At 41.4% G+C, this 16,831-nt stretch overlaps 1 protein-coding gene across 1 annotated transcript in view; it reads right to left on the bottom strand.

Moving 5' to 3' along the window:
- Positions 1-224: 224 nt before the first annotated feature.
- Positions 225-16,831, bottom strand: part of LOC142579022 (peptidyl-prolyl cis-trans isomerase D-like) — a 28,841-nt gene continuing 12,234 nt past the window's right edge. The window contains exons 7-11 of the mRNA XM_075688806.1: positions 15,668-15,757; positions 12,614-12,671; positions 7,990-8,076; positions 6,123-6,165; positions 225-5,031 (exon numbers count right to left, since the gene is read on the bottom strand). Coding sequence (XP_075544921.1) covers positions 4,943-5,031; positions 6,123-6,165; positions 7,990-8,076; positions 12,614-12,671; positions 15,668-15,757 — 367 coding nt within the window. The 3' untranslated portion in view covers positions 225-4,942. The remainder of the gene's footprint in view (positions 5,032-6,122; positions 6,166-7,989; positions 8,077-12,613; positions 12,672-15,667; positions 15,758-16,831) is intronic.

Here is a 16,831-nt window from a genome sequence, read left to right as displayed (position 1 = left end):
TAACTTCCTGATAAATTGTCTTGCCCTAAAATTGGTTTTTCTCTTTTTACTCTGCTAATGAGCCAAAGCTTAAGCTAATGAGCCAAAGCTTAAGAGACGGCACAGATGGCAAGGATCAGCTGCAACAACCATATCAGTCTTTAAATGTTTGCACAATTATTTCATTAATTTACCTTTGTAAGTCCTCTTGTGGTATACCTGCAGTAACTGAGGCAAACGAGACAACTAATTCACTGCCATATATTTTTACAAGACTCATTCATACAGTCAACACCAAGAAAGACAATCCTCCAGACACCTCTTCAATACAAGTACCAAATGTTTCCACACACTATATTATATACAGGAACGGGTCAACAAGCATCCATGGCACCCCTGACAAGTATGTACATGTTTTTGTGCAGTTTATAGGAAGCTATGTAATGTGTCAGAAAAGAAAAAAAAAAAAACACTGTAAAGCAAATAACTGAAAAAGAAAAGACGTAAGTGGCCAGACAACTTTCTTTAGCTTTAACATATGGCCATCACACGTTGCCACGTTGCTCTGCAAAGTTTGCCACCATGTGAAACTACTATACATAAGGGCTCTTTTCTGTACTCAGTGATGATGCAAGTAATGAACCCTCTCATAATTAAAAAAGAAATACATGGGCAATGCCTTACAATACACTATGCAATAAATGTATGACAAGGTGGCTGGCCATGATACTTAATAAAGAGATGGGTGTTTCTGAAATGTTTGACAACTCCTTATGCTGTTCTGAAGTTGGGAATTGCAGCTAAGTCAGTTATATTTTAACATCATCAGCGAAGCACTCGCCATTCAGCTTATGTTAGAACATATGTTCCCCACTGCAATGTCTCTGGTGTGTGCCAAACTTGTGCGAAAAAATACAAACCTGCTTATATATACAGTCGACTTCCATGAATTTGACCATGACGGGACTGATGAAATTGATCGAATTTTCTAGCGGGTCGAATTAAACAAGATGCAGAAAAAATGCCATAAGCACACTACTGATTAATTTGCCAGTATCTGCAAAATTAAACATGGCCCCGAATCAAATGGGCGGCACATTCTATTTGTTCAAAGTGGGAAAACTAATATAGAAATGACATTAAAGCTGCTAAGCAAAGCAAAAACCTAACGCACACCCGATTTTTTTTTTTTTGCAAGCAACACATGTGTTGCACAATGACGGCCGGTTTCTTAAAGTAGGCTTCGCCTCTATAAATTTGTGTTATGCGGATGGGCATACAAATGCCATGAAGGCGTTTTTGGTTTGGTATCCAATTGCACCAGGCAGGAAATTTTCGGCCCATTTCTTATTGGGGAAAAAAATATGCATTGAATTCGGTAAGTACAGTAATCAGCCAGTGTTATATACGGTTATTGCTTGAAAATATTCCTAGGGCAGGCCGAAAATAAGCATTTTTGACGGAAGGTGAAGTGTGCTCAGTGCGCTCAGTGCATTCACTCTTACCTAAGCTCTGCTGAGATCGACGCTGTCACTAAAGGGTTGCTACTGGGATCACCATAGGAGTCGGGCAAGTGCGTGCTGATTGAACAAGCTCGAATTATCCGGCGAAGGCCAATATTAGGTTCAACATAACGAAAGCTTGGGCCCATAAGAAATGCATGGGAGCTGGCAGGGACCTTCAGTTGGGATCGAATTAACGGAAGTCTATTGTAGTAGTATTGCCAATACAACTGCCGCACAGAAGATACACAAAGTACCGACCCTGCATGCTTTGTAGGCAGCAAGCAACAACATCAAGCGATATCAGTTGTTATATGAAGACAGTATTTCTATTGCTAGCTGGCTTTCCAGTACTATATTATTCTTAAATGCGGTGGGCACAGACTCAAGTTACTTCCCAGACTTCTATGGGACAATAGACTTGCACCGGCAACGTTGACAATGCTATACACTAATGCTCAATTTGCATTTGGCGAACATAACTGTTCCTGCAATAGAATTAAGCTGTATTCGTATCGACTACACAGCTGCTATTTATATGTACAGAAATGCCTCAAACCTAGATGTGCTGCATCTTGTGTTAGACAGATTTGCTGAAATTGTTAGCCTTTTCTGCTAAAGACTACAAAGAGTGTAGCTGTACAGTTAAGTATGTAGGCTTCACTGAATGCCAGCATTTCATGAAATTCATCAGCTTTAGGTGCAGCCGGCACAAAGTTCAGATAATACGGCAGTCATGTTTTGCGTGTTACGACACAATATGGCAATGTTTTACAATCTTTTACCTATCTGTGACATGTTCTCAGAAAGTTGCTTAACTCTTTCCGTACCGCACCTATTAGGCATCATTAACCTGCTAACGATGGTTTGAAACATCGCTTTTGAGACTTTTCACGCTGCTCACAGGCACACTGGTCTATGGGATGTGAAGGAAGATAACTTATTTTTGTTTTCCAAGCAGTTCGCTTTTCCCCCCCAGGAAGTGATTTTTGAATGCACTCCGAAGTTTTCGCGATCGTCTAAGTAGAAAGCAAAAATGGCTGCCTGCTATCGATGGTTTCAAACGCTGCTTTCGAGGCCTTCTGTGCTGCTTACGGACACTTTGCACCATAAGAGGTGAAGGAGGAGAACTATATTCTTGTTTTCTAAGCAGTTAGCTACTTTCCCCGCCAAGCATTAACTTTCAAACTAACACCGAAGTTTTGAGATCGTCAAAGCAGAAAGCAAAAATGGCCGCTTCTGGGAGCGGCACGCGCACTTTGATAGATTGTAGATCTCTCGATTCCACTGCGTCTGTGGCAGATTTTATCAATGGATTGAGCAGCGGTGAGTCTGAGGACACTGCCTTTTTGTCGGACTGACTCTGAGAGTGACGGCGATGCACGGTAGCCTAGAACATCGGCGGCCACAGCCAGGCGCACCAAGCTGTAGCGCTAGCACTTAAATTTTTGTACTGGAATACCTGTTCAATGAAAACTTGATTTTTTTGAAGATATCTCAAAATTATCGTTACACTTTTTTCTTAGAGTACACAAGCATGTCTTCACAAACTTTGTTCAATTTTATTTCACAATCTTGAATTTGGCAATGTATATCCATTTTACAACATATATCTCGTTAATGAAAGTTTAATGTGTGAAAGGTGCATTCATTCTGCTTTTTGTTTATGTATTACATAAAATATTAAGTGCAGTAGTTCCTCCAGAAAAAAAAAAAATTGCCGTAACTTACAGCAAACCTCTATTTTCCCCATGGCAGGGAAACAGTTAAAGGGACACTAAAGGCAAATATTAATTCAAGCTAAAGTGATAGATTAGTGCTCGAGAATCTCTAAGGCATCAATATTATCACGAACAGAGCCTTAATAATAGAGAAATTGAGGTAAATGCTGGACATGATTAGAGGTTCCCCCGGGACATTCAAGTACTTGCCCGATGACGCAAGCATTCCTCAGTTAAATTCTGTCACTAGTACTCAACCGCTCGTTGCAAAAAACAGCCTTGTATTCTATTTTAAGACGAAATAAAATGCTACTTCTCAAGTTCGATATCATATTTAGAAAAAATAACTCATTGAAATTACCCTTCACGACGACGCGGGCGGTCAAAAAGTTTCGCTTCGCTCAACTCTGTGCCGCCCATGCTTTCGCGTTTCAACAGTTTCGTTACCGTGTAGTACTGCGCTGGTTTTGCTGGCTCGCAAAACTCGGACAAACTGCAAGTAGCAGAGAATTCAACTTCCATGTGATGTTGCGGGATGCACGAACAATCTATGCCACTTGACCAAAAAGCAGCTGCAGGGGTGAATCACCGCTCTGTCATGGCTCGGTACCGTAGTCTGTCGGGTGCCATTTTAATCACCTATGGTAGCAAGGGTGGTGATGGCACATGCAACGTCACCACTCCCCTTGTTGGGTGGCAGATCATTTGAATTTCCAAAAAGGTCTTCGGGCCCTTCAGACGCAATTTTCTCGTAAAGTAAGTCTTTTCTTGGCATGAAACAAGCATTGCGAGGTTTCTGGCGTGGTACTTAAGCAGTCCACATCGACTAGTATTTGCATTTAGTGTCCCTTTAACGGTCCTCTATACAAGGTGAGCTACAATTTCTGCACTCTAATTGGCATAAAAGGAAAATGGCTGTCACTAGACAGTTTTAGTATAGCGTAAAATGCTTGCTTAGCATGCGACGCAACTCCAACGCCAAGTAAGGTTGCTCTGCGCAGCACAATCTAGTCTTTTAGAATAGCAGAATGGAGCAAGATGCTAACGCGAACATAAACGCGCCATCTCAACGCAGCTACGGCAAGCACGAGCAAACATAAGCAACCTCTCTTGTTAAGCCTAATGCGCCGCTAATAAAGAACTTTTCTCGAAAACAACACCCATTTGTAACCTGTACAACATTGTTGAAGAATCATCACGCAAATCAAAACAAATATGAGCATTAGTGAGGAATGACTAAGACAAACAGTGCAGGCCGACGACCTGATAGATCCGAAGCGGGCAGCTCTTGCTTCGACTGGTGCCTTCATGTTGCCATACATAAGGCTCCCCTTGCATGCGTTAGCATTCAACACTAAATCCCCAAAATAGCATACATACGTAAGGGATCCAGCACCGTTAACGTACAACGCAGGCGCAGTGTGGAGCATGCGACACTCTTTGTGTTTGCTGCTATACGCTATACTAAAACTGTCTATTGTAAAAGCTTCTCGACAAACAAGGAGGGACGGTGACAGTGTCCTGTCGATTCAAGCTAGTTGCTTGAACACTTGTGGGTTTGAGCTGATCAGAGCAAGTGGCCCTCGCACACTGGTGTTGCCTTCAGGTGAAGAATGCGTGGAACTTGTTAAGGTGCGCACCACCACTTCTGATGCGGAAGAGCTGTCCAAGCTCTGGAGGGAACAGCAGCGTGGTGGCGAAATCAGTGGACTATGTGGATGAAGAATGCCATGCCTGAGCTCAGTTGAAAAGTTTTGCATAGGCCTTGCGCTCCTTTGCCTTGTAGGCTTGCATTTCACCTTTTACAGCTGCAATCTCTGAAAGTATTGCTGTGAAAAATAAATTCCACAGTCAGTGAACAGCGATCGTATGGGGAAGGTCACAAGAAACTTCAGTTGCGGTCACGCATACTTACTGACACATGCTTAAGCCCACACAATGCTCATTCGTTTGGAAATGATAAAAGAAATTAAGCTGGCAGCCAAATATCCCTTAACCTCTTAACATACATGTGACATGTGTGTCCCCAAGTTTGAAACATATCTTGATAATTGATAAATACGATTTGCACTTACAATGAGGCCAGTTTACAGAATCTGTGAGCTTCCATTATCAAAAGATCTTATTTCGGTTAACGACTCTACGACAAAATGTTGACAAAACGTTGATGGTGACACGGAACAAAGGGGTGCTTTTCCGTCACCGAATTAAGTGTTTGTTTTGCAGTTTTTTTTCTAATCCATGAAGAAAGATAATGTGTTTAATAAAAAGGGCAGTGATCAAGGATTTTTATTAAACCAAGATTCTTGAACTTAAAAGAGTACAAACTACTTTTTTATTGAGAAAGAAGCATTGGGACATGTGTGTCCCTGTGTACTACGACGGAATGCTCGATGCCAATTGGCAGCGTCTGCTTGGCGATGACACTTTTACGTCCCAATAGCTGTTTGAAATGAATAAATCTGTAAACTATGTGTCTTTACGTGTAGCCTGGTTTATGTTATATAAAAGCTTTTATTTTCCAAAATTATGGCAGAAAAACAACACAAATACCTCATATCGAAAGAAAAGATTCTACAAGATTTTGTTTGATGATAATGATAATGAGTCTGCTTTACATCTTTGGGGTTTTACATGCCAAAACCACAGTTTGATTATGAGGCATGCTATAGTGGAGGACTCTGGATTTATTTTGACCACCTGGGGTTCTTTAACGTGCACCGAACGCTGTACGCAGGCGCTCTTGTGTTCTGCCCCCATCAAAATGCAGCCGCTGTGGCCAGGGTTCGATCCCTTTGCACTGCTAAGTCCCTCGCCCGGGACTTAGCAGTGCAATGCCAAATTCATTACGCCAACATTGCGGGTAAGATGTCGGCTCCCACTACTCTTTCACGAGGGCTTGGTAGCAAGTGATACCCACCTTTATTGTTGGGGGAAAGGGAGAGTGCTTGCTGTAGGTTTGCCTGCAAAAAAAGTAAGCAACACTTTAATTAGCGGTGTTCCTTACTACACTGAGGAATTTACTTTCTCAAAAAGTTTCAAAATTCCTTATTTTGTACAGGTTTACCCTGCAAAAGACGAAAACTGTAACTTAACAGGTTGTTGAATAAGTAACAGGGCTGGTATTTTATTACTATGTTCCATTTCATTTTCCATTCTTCGTTTCTTATCATGCATCATGCTGAGTGGCTGATCCCATCGATAACAGTAACATGGCAGTGCATGAATCATGTTCAAGCCAATGAAAAAGGGTGGAAAATCTGCAAAAACACATATTGCTAGAAAACATGGCACATGAAATGTTTGTCTGAATCCTTGTCATTGTTTTCTTGCCCTCTGTTTACCCCACATGCTTCCGCAATGAATGGAATAACCTCCATATTATTCCCCACATTACTTTGCAGCTGACATGCTCTGTTTTCACATGTATAAGCTCCTGCACCACCTACAACAACAACAACAAGAGATTTTCAAGCACAACGTTGGGCTTCAGTTAACCCTTTGAGGGTCGATTTTTTTTATTGCACATTCTAATTCTTCTTAAAGACTTATTTCGAAAAAAAATTGCCGTAATTTTTCTAGGGTGACCGTAAAGTGAGAAAAAAATATTTTGAGTTGGTATACAAGCAACCTTCATTCATTAATAAGAACAATAAAAAAGGGAATAAGCTTATCAGAAAAAAAAATCTAATGCACTTTTATGCACATAGTTCAAGGCTTTGAAAATCAGCACACGAGAATATTTCGCAAGTCTCAAATGTTCCTGCTTTTACACTAATATGTACATCCATAGCGTAATCGAACTGCGTAGGTGCGCGCACTCAATAAAATTGTTTGGCTGTGTGCCCATAAGAAAAGCAACACATGTGACAAACTTCCGCTAATCTTCATCTTATCGCCAACCAGCAAGGGCAATTAGTTTTCGCCACTCTTAAAAAAAGAGAAAAGAAAAGGAAATGCATGCACGGCGGCATCCTTCCTATGCGCACCCCTGTGAGCACTAAACGAGCGAGAAACAAGCGGTCGCCCTTTGAGCGATTAGGAACGAGATAGCCATCAGTTTCGCAAGCGAAAAAAGCCGAAACCGCCCGCGAAACAAAATACAAACGGCCGCCCACCCGCACGCATGCCAATGCACGAGCGGTGGTATATAGACGCGTGGGAGCAAACTAGAGCTAAAACAAACCATGCAAAGAAAACCGAGAGAGGGAGGCGCGAAAAAAAAAAAAAAAAAGATTCCCTGTATCCCCACATAGTGGCAGCACATGACAGAAAAGAAAAATTTAGGAAATTGGCGTGCTTTTTAGACGTACAGACGGCGCCATAAATTTACGGCATTGACCATTTTCGGACTTGTTCGCGGTGCCGTATATTGACCGTCAAAGGGTTAAGAATTGTGGATGTCTGAGCTTGCAGTATGATACTATGACAAATCAAAGTGCAGAAACAGACAGATGGTTAGACAAACAGATGACCGATGAATAATGCTCGCCTGTCTCTTTCTGTTTATCTACCACGCTACAACTTGTCATGCTGCAGGTTAAATGTGTAGTTTGCCTTTAAATGTCCAGTTTCGCAGCAATGTGCTCTGCTACTGCACTGTCTGACGAAGAATCAATGTCGCCACTACTGAAAGGGGTAATCCCTCTGAAGTGGGGATGCCCCTTATGAAAAAAGGTTAACACGAACAGTGAGACAGCAACTACACTCGACATACACAAAGTAGAGAACATGCTGGGTTTTCACAAGACACAGGTCAGAAAACACCAGCAATAAAGGAAGCACACCATGCTTTTGTCATAGTCCCGCATGCCGTGGAAAGCCTGGCCTCTTCGGAAGAGTGCCTTGGGGTGTCTCGGTTCAAGGTCAAGGGCCTGCAAATATGTGAAGTTATGCTGTGCTTAAAAACAAGTAATGCTGCAGTTTTCTAATTTGATTACCGTATTCACTTGCATAACGAGTGCACTTTTTTGTAAAAAAAAATTGGCGTAAATTCAGGGGTGCGATCATTACGCAGGTTAAATTTCCTGCAAAAAGAAACAAAATTTTTTTTTTTCATCCCGCGTTTGCTGCGGGATGACAACAGGTCAACAAATAGGCGGCTGCCGCTGTATCTGGTGCGGGACACAAAAACGAAAATGGTGGCCAGCAGAGCAAGCCGAACGTGATGTTTTTTTCTTCTCGTGAGGCACATTAGGTGCATTGAAACAGTTTCCACTGTATAAGTAATGAATAATATCTTTAATATCGGCAAGTCTGCGACAATAACGCAGCCATGTCTACTTTGAGGGGACAGAAGCAGATAGGTATGCTTAGCTGCCAATGACATCGAAACACATGGCGGGCATGCTGTGGAAACTGCGGCATTTGTCTTCACTACTATCCTAATACGGCAGGTTTCCGCTAAGGGTGGGTGAATATCTTAGCTGTGTTACAAGCGTCGGCGTATGAACAGGGTACACTTCTAACATATCAGTGTAAACGTGGCTACTATCGTTGCCACTCGCGATTTGTTGCGTGCCCACGAGTGCAGACGAGAAGAATCAAAAGGCGCCTTTTTTGTTGTTGTTGTTGACCACAACCATTATAAAGGGAAGTTTAGTTGTAGCTTTTTCTTGTCATGGAAGTGCAGAAAGTTTTGAAAGGAATGAAATGGGGCATCTGCATAAGAATGTTTGGTGCGTGCAGACCACTTGGTTTGTCTTGAAGAGTTGTTCGCGTAGCATTCGACAGATGGTAAGTGTGATCATTATTAGCTAGACTTGGCACATGATATATCGCTGTGGCAAGTTCGGGGTGCGATCATTACACAGGAAATAAAAGAAAATCCAATTTTGACGACAACAAAATTCAGTGGTGCAATCATTACGCGAGTGCGATCATTATGTGAGTAAATACGGTATGTTACCTTGCACCATTAAAAATCATTCCAGCACAGTACCAGGCACACAGCCGTCGAGTGAAACTGCGCTCCTGACTTCACTATGTGGATCAAAACAAACATGGTCAGCTTGCAGTATCTCAAATTCCTTGGAACTAATAAATTTCATTTGGTTTATAGAATGGTTAGTTATCTGAAGCTGAATGAAATATAATGCAAGACATAATTATGGGTTATTACAAATATGAATACCTATATGCAACAAGTTTTGTTTAGACCAGGCCAGTGGTGCCATTTGGTAAAGGTAGATAGCATCCCAAATATCAAACAAACATTTTTCCAGTGCTTATGCCTTATGCATTGTAGAAAAACTAAGACTGACACAATGGCTGCCCTGATCTTCTTCCTTTAATGGAACCCCAACATCTATGATGATCGTGTGTGTGCGAGATATGGCCACTGCCGCCTTCTATATTCAACGTACAGTTAACTCACATATCTAAAAAAATCGGCTAAGTCGAAATTTTCCACGGCACTGAACTATTTCCCACACGTGCCATGTATTTATTGCCCTTTATTTTGAAGTATTTATGGGCCAAATTGCGGATATCTCGAAATCTTGATTGTGAGTGGAACAAAAAACTCTGCCGCAGGGCTGTTGAACAGGCTTCGCGCAAGGCTGCTGCCCTTTGCACCTACCACAAAGCGGACGCTTTCCCCGAATGTGAAGTTGTAACCTAGTGGCACAACTTTTTAAAGCGACCATACGGCATGTCATGTGATGAAAGAGATTTTCACCGATGCAGGCCCTGCAAAATAGCATGCTTGAGGCAGTTAGTTTTGTTTGCTTTACGCAATGCAAGTGGTTTGCCATCCGAGGTGTGATCTCCATTTTAATTTTATTTTACACAACGTAGAATAAAAATTCATGTGCTGCGTGTGTTCTGATACATCCTGCATTGATACTTCTAGCAAGGTTTTCTTTTCTTTTCAGTTCACTGGTCTCTCTTGTTTTTATAAGTACTCTCCAGCGTCCAATTAACTCGCACTTTTTCTTCACATGTGTATGCATGCTTTCTTGTTACATGAATCCGGGTTTTTGTTCCTCTCTTGGCGACAATCTTGTGCTTGCTGCCATAAACTTCAATTGACACTTTGCTTGACATTGCAGGAACCTATATTCGTTTAATTATTCTGGTCCGCTTGTTCTTCCAGAGGCTTCTTATTTTCCTTAGATTTCTTCCTTCCCACCCCCCCTTTTTTTTGAGACACACTTAGTGAAAAATTGACAGGACTACACTGCTCCTTGTTGACATAATGACTGAGGACACCTTCAAGGAACTTATAGTAGTTGGAGCTCAAGGTGCATTAAAAAATTTAATATCTTGCAGATGTCTTCGATTGCATTAGCTTGAGCAAAGTCGCACCATTTTTGTTTGCGCGCATCGAAGTAGTCACCTTATTTAACACACTTCTTATGATTTCTGTAGCAATACTGCTCCCTCTGGCTTCAGTGCTGTTTTCTGGCCTTCTTTCTAATTACTTAGTCTTGATGTGGAGCTTTGCTTTTGTGAGGCAGATTTCGAAGTCGAAGGTTTTGCATGCATAGACATCGCTCTCTATTCTGTCCATTTCGATAAGGTTATGCGTCTACGCTTTTCAGGTTCTGCCTTTTTGATTTTAGAAGAAAGCAGTGGTCATTTACTTTGCGCTTTGCATCTTCAAAACAAGCTCAATGCTTTTCATAACATTTTGAATATCCAAGAGCACGGCATTCCGCGTAACTCGTAGATGCTCTACATCCTCGTCTTCAACTTGTTCCATTCTTTGATCGCATGCAAGGTCAGAGCAATGGGCGTTCTGCTAATTTCTCTGGTCATTGTCTGTGTTGCTAGTGGCTCGTGCATTTGATGATTCTGCTGACATCGCACTCGGTACTATAAGAGTAAGGACACACCAGGATGACTAGTGTTAGGAGACCTCAACATCCCAACCTTGCGAACCTTGGAGTGGCTGTCCTGACGAAGGCACAGAAGATAGCAGGTGCACAGTCGGCGGCTTCAAGGACTAGGCCTGGAAAACGGGCATAGCCGCAGAAATTTGGTGTCCTGGGCCTGTGAGCCTTGAAGCCATCGGGGCAGATTGGTGTGTGCCTTCTTTCTTAGCGCTGCCGTGGCTGCACATGGCTGAGCACATACACAGACTGCAAGCCCTGTTCTAGTGGTAATATGCCGCATGCGTAAAGATTGGCCATGCCGAGATGGCATTGCATCTTCCTGCGCTGTCTTCCCGCGCATTTAGAACTGAATGTTGTGGAATCTCGAGTTTCGTAGAGGCGTCGAAGCGAGAGCCAGACGAAGCATTTGCTGCCGGCTGTTGGCGTATTTCATGACAGCATTGTCCCACTGCTGGTGACATTATCAGCAATGGAGGAGGAGGAGTTGACGCGAAAGTGTAGCTGGCTGTGTTTCGTACCGCTGATGTGAAGATTTCGACATGGCATGGAAGTGCCTTTCATCGCTGACCCTCAAATTCAATAACACAAATTTCTTTTCGATTCAAAAGCGTGTTTTCCAAATTAGAAAGTTTTGGAGCCCCTTCCCTGCAAGAAAAATCCATCACTGACTGTGCTTATTTGCATATGTCGAATTTCAATGCAGCAAAATTTCAACATATCAGAGCAAATTGCCAATTTTACTGACTTTGTTATGTTGAGGTTTAACTGCAATGCTATGAATCACATAGAAGGTTTTGAGGTTGGCATAGAAACTGGCTACAACACTACAGTACAGTATGGACGTTGGAAGGTTTATTGCATTTTTATGAATGCAACAGGACTGTGAATCTAAAGTATACGATATCTTGATGAATTGGAAGTGAAAAAAGATAAAAAGGTGTCATGATTAATACAAGAAATAACAATGTGTAACACAGTTCTATACACGGTGCTTAAAGGTCTCGAGTACAATCCTTTAGTGCAACGAGCATTCGTGCAGGACTGTCTGCGCAGGTACATACTGCCAATTCATATTTACTGGGCTATTTGCACAGTGACACCATTATGGATATGGGTCACTTTAGGTGACTAAGCCAATGACTTAAAGTCAGGAAACTCTCCTTTTCTTGTGATGATAATGAATATAAGTTGGCCCTTTCTGAGCTCTTGCCCCCATTACTCCCATTACCTTTGTTGCTTTTAAATTGAGCTCCCGCCCTTGACTGCCTTGATCGCCTTGATCGAAAGGTTAGTTCTCTGCAAATCTTAGTCACTTTGTGGCCCAGCTTGCAGCATGCTGAAATTCGAAATTTAGAAAAAAAATCACAAGCAATATTTGGTGCAACATGTTGGACATAAAGGACAGGTGTTTTCTCAGATGTGTTTTTCAATAAGAAAGAAAGAAGGAAAGTTTATTATGTATTTTTGCGAATACGATAAGCATTTAAAGTAACTTCAAGGAGCATGGAAACAGCACAGTATAGGAATGTGTATGCTTTTTTGCAAGTTGCCAGGAGCATGCACATTTGATCACCTCATCACAGTCATCCAATGCTTGGTGGTACCTCTTCAACTTCAGCTTGGATGCAGCACTGTAATAAAAGCATAGCAGCGAAATATGCCTCATTAAATGCACAGTAATTGGTACAATCCTTCCAAGCCTTGCATAAAATTTTGTATTGCATGCTGTAATGATCAGCATCATTTGCACTGCACTTGCGATTGCTGACAGACGTAACCCATCAGCGTTTCCTTTTATATATGTGAAATATTTTTTACCCATTCATAAAGTGCAGAGCTTATGTCGGCACTTAGAATTTGCATTTTATGCCTGCAAGATTCTTCCCTGCAGGTTAAATGCATTTGAACAAAACTGACACAATCATTTTCCGGTCTATTTAATGCTGTAATAACAAAATGTGCCAAACTTTCTAAAATAACTCCTCTCCTTTTTCTCGCTGTTAAGGGAGACACTCCGCGAAAAAAACTTGTTCTTAATATTTCTACTAGAGGTTTAAAAATTCAGGAAATCATAGACTTTTTTCTAGGAGATTCCAAGTATGTCATTGGTTTTTGCATATAGCTGTTATATTTCTTGAGATATGTCCAACACAATGGAAAAAAAATTGTGATCTTTGCAGGCACTTTCCTCGGTAATAAATTTTCACAAAAAGCACTATGCTGTAGCTTATCTACCTATTTGTAGAGTGCAAAGTGCCGATATCTATCCAAACAGCATGTAAAATTGCGAGAACTATGCAAAAAATTCATGACAGTTCAACAACTCTTTTTTTCACAATTCCATGAAAATAACCTTGTACTTATAATTTTCTTATAACTAACGAAATTTGGCCTACATACTGTTGAATATACGCAGAATGTTGATACATCTACTTGAAAATGTAATATCTCTTAGCAGTTGCAAAAGTAAAGATTACTTATCAGGGAATTGTTTAAAAAAATAGTTGGAATGTTCTAATTTTTTTTTTGCACAGTTTAAGAAATTCTACAGATTGTTTGGCTAGATAATGGCACACTGCAGTCTATAGAGAACTAAATAATCTACAGCACGATGCTTTTTGTAAAAATTGCATGCATAATAAGCAATTACCCTATATTTATTTGATGACTATCCTTTGCAATTTTGTATATGACATAACTCAAGCCCTAGGACTCGGAAGTACTCCATTTGAAACAATAATGAACAGGATACAGAAGCTCCTCCAATAACTAGAGATGAGGACAGAAGGGACTTGCAAGACATGAAATGGGGAGAAGCGGCAGGAGAAGATGGAATAACAGTCGATTTAATCAAAGATGGAGGAGACATAATGCTAGAAAAACTGGCGGCTCTCTATACGAAGTGTTTATCGACTGCAAGGGTCCCAGAAAACTGGAAGAATGCAAATGTTATACTAATCTACAAAAAGGGAGACGTTAAAGAACTGAAAAATTATAGGCCCATTAGCTTATTCCCAGTATTATATAAAATATTTACCAAAATAATCTCCAATAGAATAAGGGCAACACTGGACTTTAGTCAACCAGGGGAACAGGCTGGCTTCAGGAAGGGATACTGTACAATGGATCACATTCATGTCATTAATCAGGTTATCGAGAAATTTGCAGAGTACAATAAGCTTCTCTACATGGCTTTAATAGATTACAAAAAAGCATTGGATTCAGTAGAGATACCTGCAGTCATAGAGGCATTGCGTAATCAAGGAGTACAGACCGCTTACGTAAATACCTTGGCAAATATTCACAGATTCCACAGTCACCTTAATTCTACAAAAGAAAAGTAGTAAGATAGCAATAAAGAAAGGGGTCCGACAAGAAGACACAATCTCTCCAATGCTATTCACTGCGTCCTTGGAAGAAGTATTCAATCTATTAAACTGGGAACGTTTAGGAGCAAGGATTGACGGTGAATGCCTCGGCAACCTTCGGTTTGCTGATGACACTGCTCTATTCAGCAACACTGCAGACGAGTTACAACAAATGCTTGAGGACCTTAACAGGGAGAACGTAAAAGTGGGGTTGAAGATTAATATGCAGAAGACAAAGATAATGATGAATAGCCGGGCAAGGTAACAAGAGTTCAGGATCGCAAGTCAGCCTTTAGAGTCTGTGAAGGAGTATGTTTACCTTGGTCAACTAATCACAGGGAGCCCTGACCATCAGAAGGAAATTCACAGAAGAATAAAAATGGGTTGGATCACATATGGCAGGCATCGTGAGCTCTTGACGGGGAGCTTACCGTTATCATTGAAAAGGAAGGTGTACAATCAGTGCATTTTACCGGTGCTGACATATGGCGCAGTGGCTTGAAGACTGACAAAGAAACTTGAGAACAAGTTGAGGACCGCGTAAAGAGTGATGGAACGAAGAATGCTAGGTGTAACTTTAAGAGACAGAGAGAGAGCGGTTTGGATCAGAGAGCAAACGGGAGTAGACAATATTCTAATTGACATTAAGAGAAAAAAATGGCGCTGGGCAGGTCATGTAATGCACAGATTAGATAACCGCAGGACTATTAGGGTTACAGAATGGGTACCAAGAGAAGGGAAGTGCGTAGAGGACGACAGAAGACTAGGTGGTGCGACGAAATTAGGAAATTTGCGGGCGCTAGTTGGTATCGGTTGGCGCAGGACAGGGGTAATTGGAGATCGCAGGGAGAGGCCTTCGTCTTGCAGTGGACATAAAATAGGCTTATGATGATGAGGATATATTTATTTGATAACTATCCTTTGCAATTTTGTATATGACATAATGCAAGTCCTGTAGCAGTTACACAAAAACTAATGACATATTTTAAATCTGCATAAGAAACTGTATAATTCACTTAATTAGTGAACTTTGGGTACAAATTGTAAAATATAAATAGTAAAAAAAAAGATTTGAGGGGTGTCTCCCCTTAAATTCAAGCCCTCATCTTGACCACTGCTATACAATCACACCAAGAATGTAAGAAAAGTGTTTGTCTTTCTCCACCCTGAACTTCTTCACGCAGTGTTCTGCTGTGAAAAAGTTGCAACAAGCTGTGGTTCCACAGTTGGGAATGCAAGACAATTCCGCACCAACTTGCCTGTTAAGAATGCAAGGCAGTACCACACTGGCAATCTTGCTCTCCTGCTCTTTGGAAAGCTCGTTCACCTCATGTAGCCTGTTGAGGTACCTGAAATAACAGCAACGCCCCCGCATGATGGTTTGCCCAATCAAGTATCGCAGAAATCCCCCCAAAAGTGAATCAACTGTAGAAAGTTTGTTCCACAGCAGCTTCATTTGTAACAAGGAGGAAATTTCACAAGGAGCTTTTGGAAAAAGAGTGGAACCATCGTGACAACCAAAGCACCTTCTGTAAACCAGAATTACTAACAGTCCACTGTGAAATACCAGTACTCCATGCTACAGTAAGCAAAGACAGTTTTTTGTAGGCGTAACTGCAGTGTGGTGCAGTCAGTTTCAAAACTCATGATCATCACTCATCAGTCTATTAGCATACATCAGTACATAAGAAAAGTATACACCGTTCCAATTATATACAAAGCATCAAATAAGCTGCTTCCCCACGTTCTTTTTAACCCCATTTGCTTTTGTCTGAGTGGCGTGATTTCTGCAGCCATCAAGCCCAATTTTTCTCTGGCTTGTAGTCACATGGCCGAAATGTCAACATGACACTAACTACCTACAGTTAATCATGGTTATAACAAAGTCACATTCAAACCAATATTTTTTGTTCATTACCACGTGTTTGTGTACATAACTCACACCAACATTTCTTTGTATTCAACAGCAACATTGGGGCGCAGGTTACATGTAAATTTCACCTTCAGGTATAGCTTCAAAGCAGTGCAGTGCAGGCTGCCGTTAAACCACACCTGAATGCAAGTTCTCCACTGTTCAACGTTACATTATCTCGTAGGGATAATGTAACCTCCCTGCTCCCCTCCTTCACGGTCACCCATTCTTCTGCTTTTTACGGGTCGTAAATTTTGCATTTAATAGTTGGCGAATAGCGCATGCGGTGCTGGAAAATCTCATATGCCACCCGTTCTTGTTGTGCTCCCTCGGTCTAATTTAATATTTGGGGTTTTACGTGCCAAAACCACTTTCTGATTATGAGGCACGCCGTAGTGGAGGACTCCGGAAATTTTGACCACCTGGGGTTCTTTAACGTGCACCTAAATCTAAGCACACGGGTGTTTTCGCATTTCGCCCCCATCGAAATGCGGCCGCCGTGGCCGAGATT

This window comes from Dermacentor variabilis, chromosome 4 (genome assembly GCF_050947875.1).
Source record: "Dermacentor variabilis isolate Ectoservices chromosome 4, ASM5094787v1, whole genome shotgun sequence".
In the NCBI taxonomy this organism is placed as follows: domain Eukaryota; kingdom Metazoa; phylum Arthropoda; class Arachnida; order Ixodida; family Ixodidae; genus Dermacentor; species Dermacentor variabilis.
Note: the sequence above shows the minus strand (reverse complement) of the source record. Positions and strands in the feature narration are given on the sequence as shown.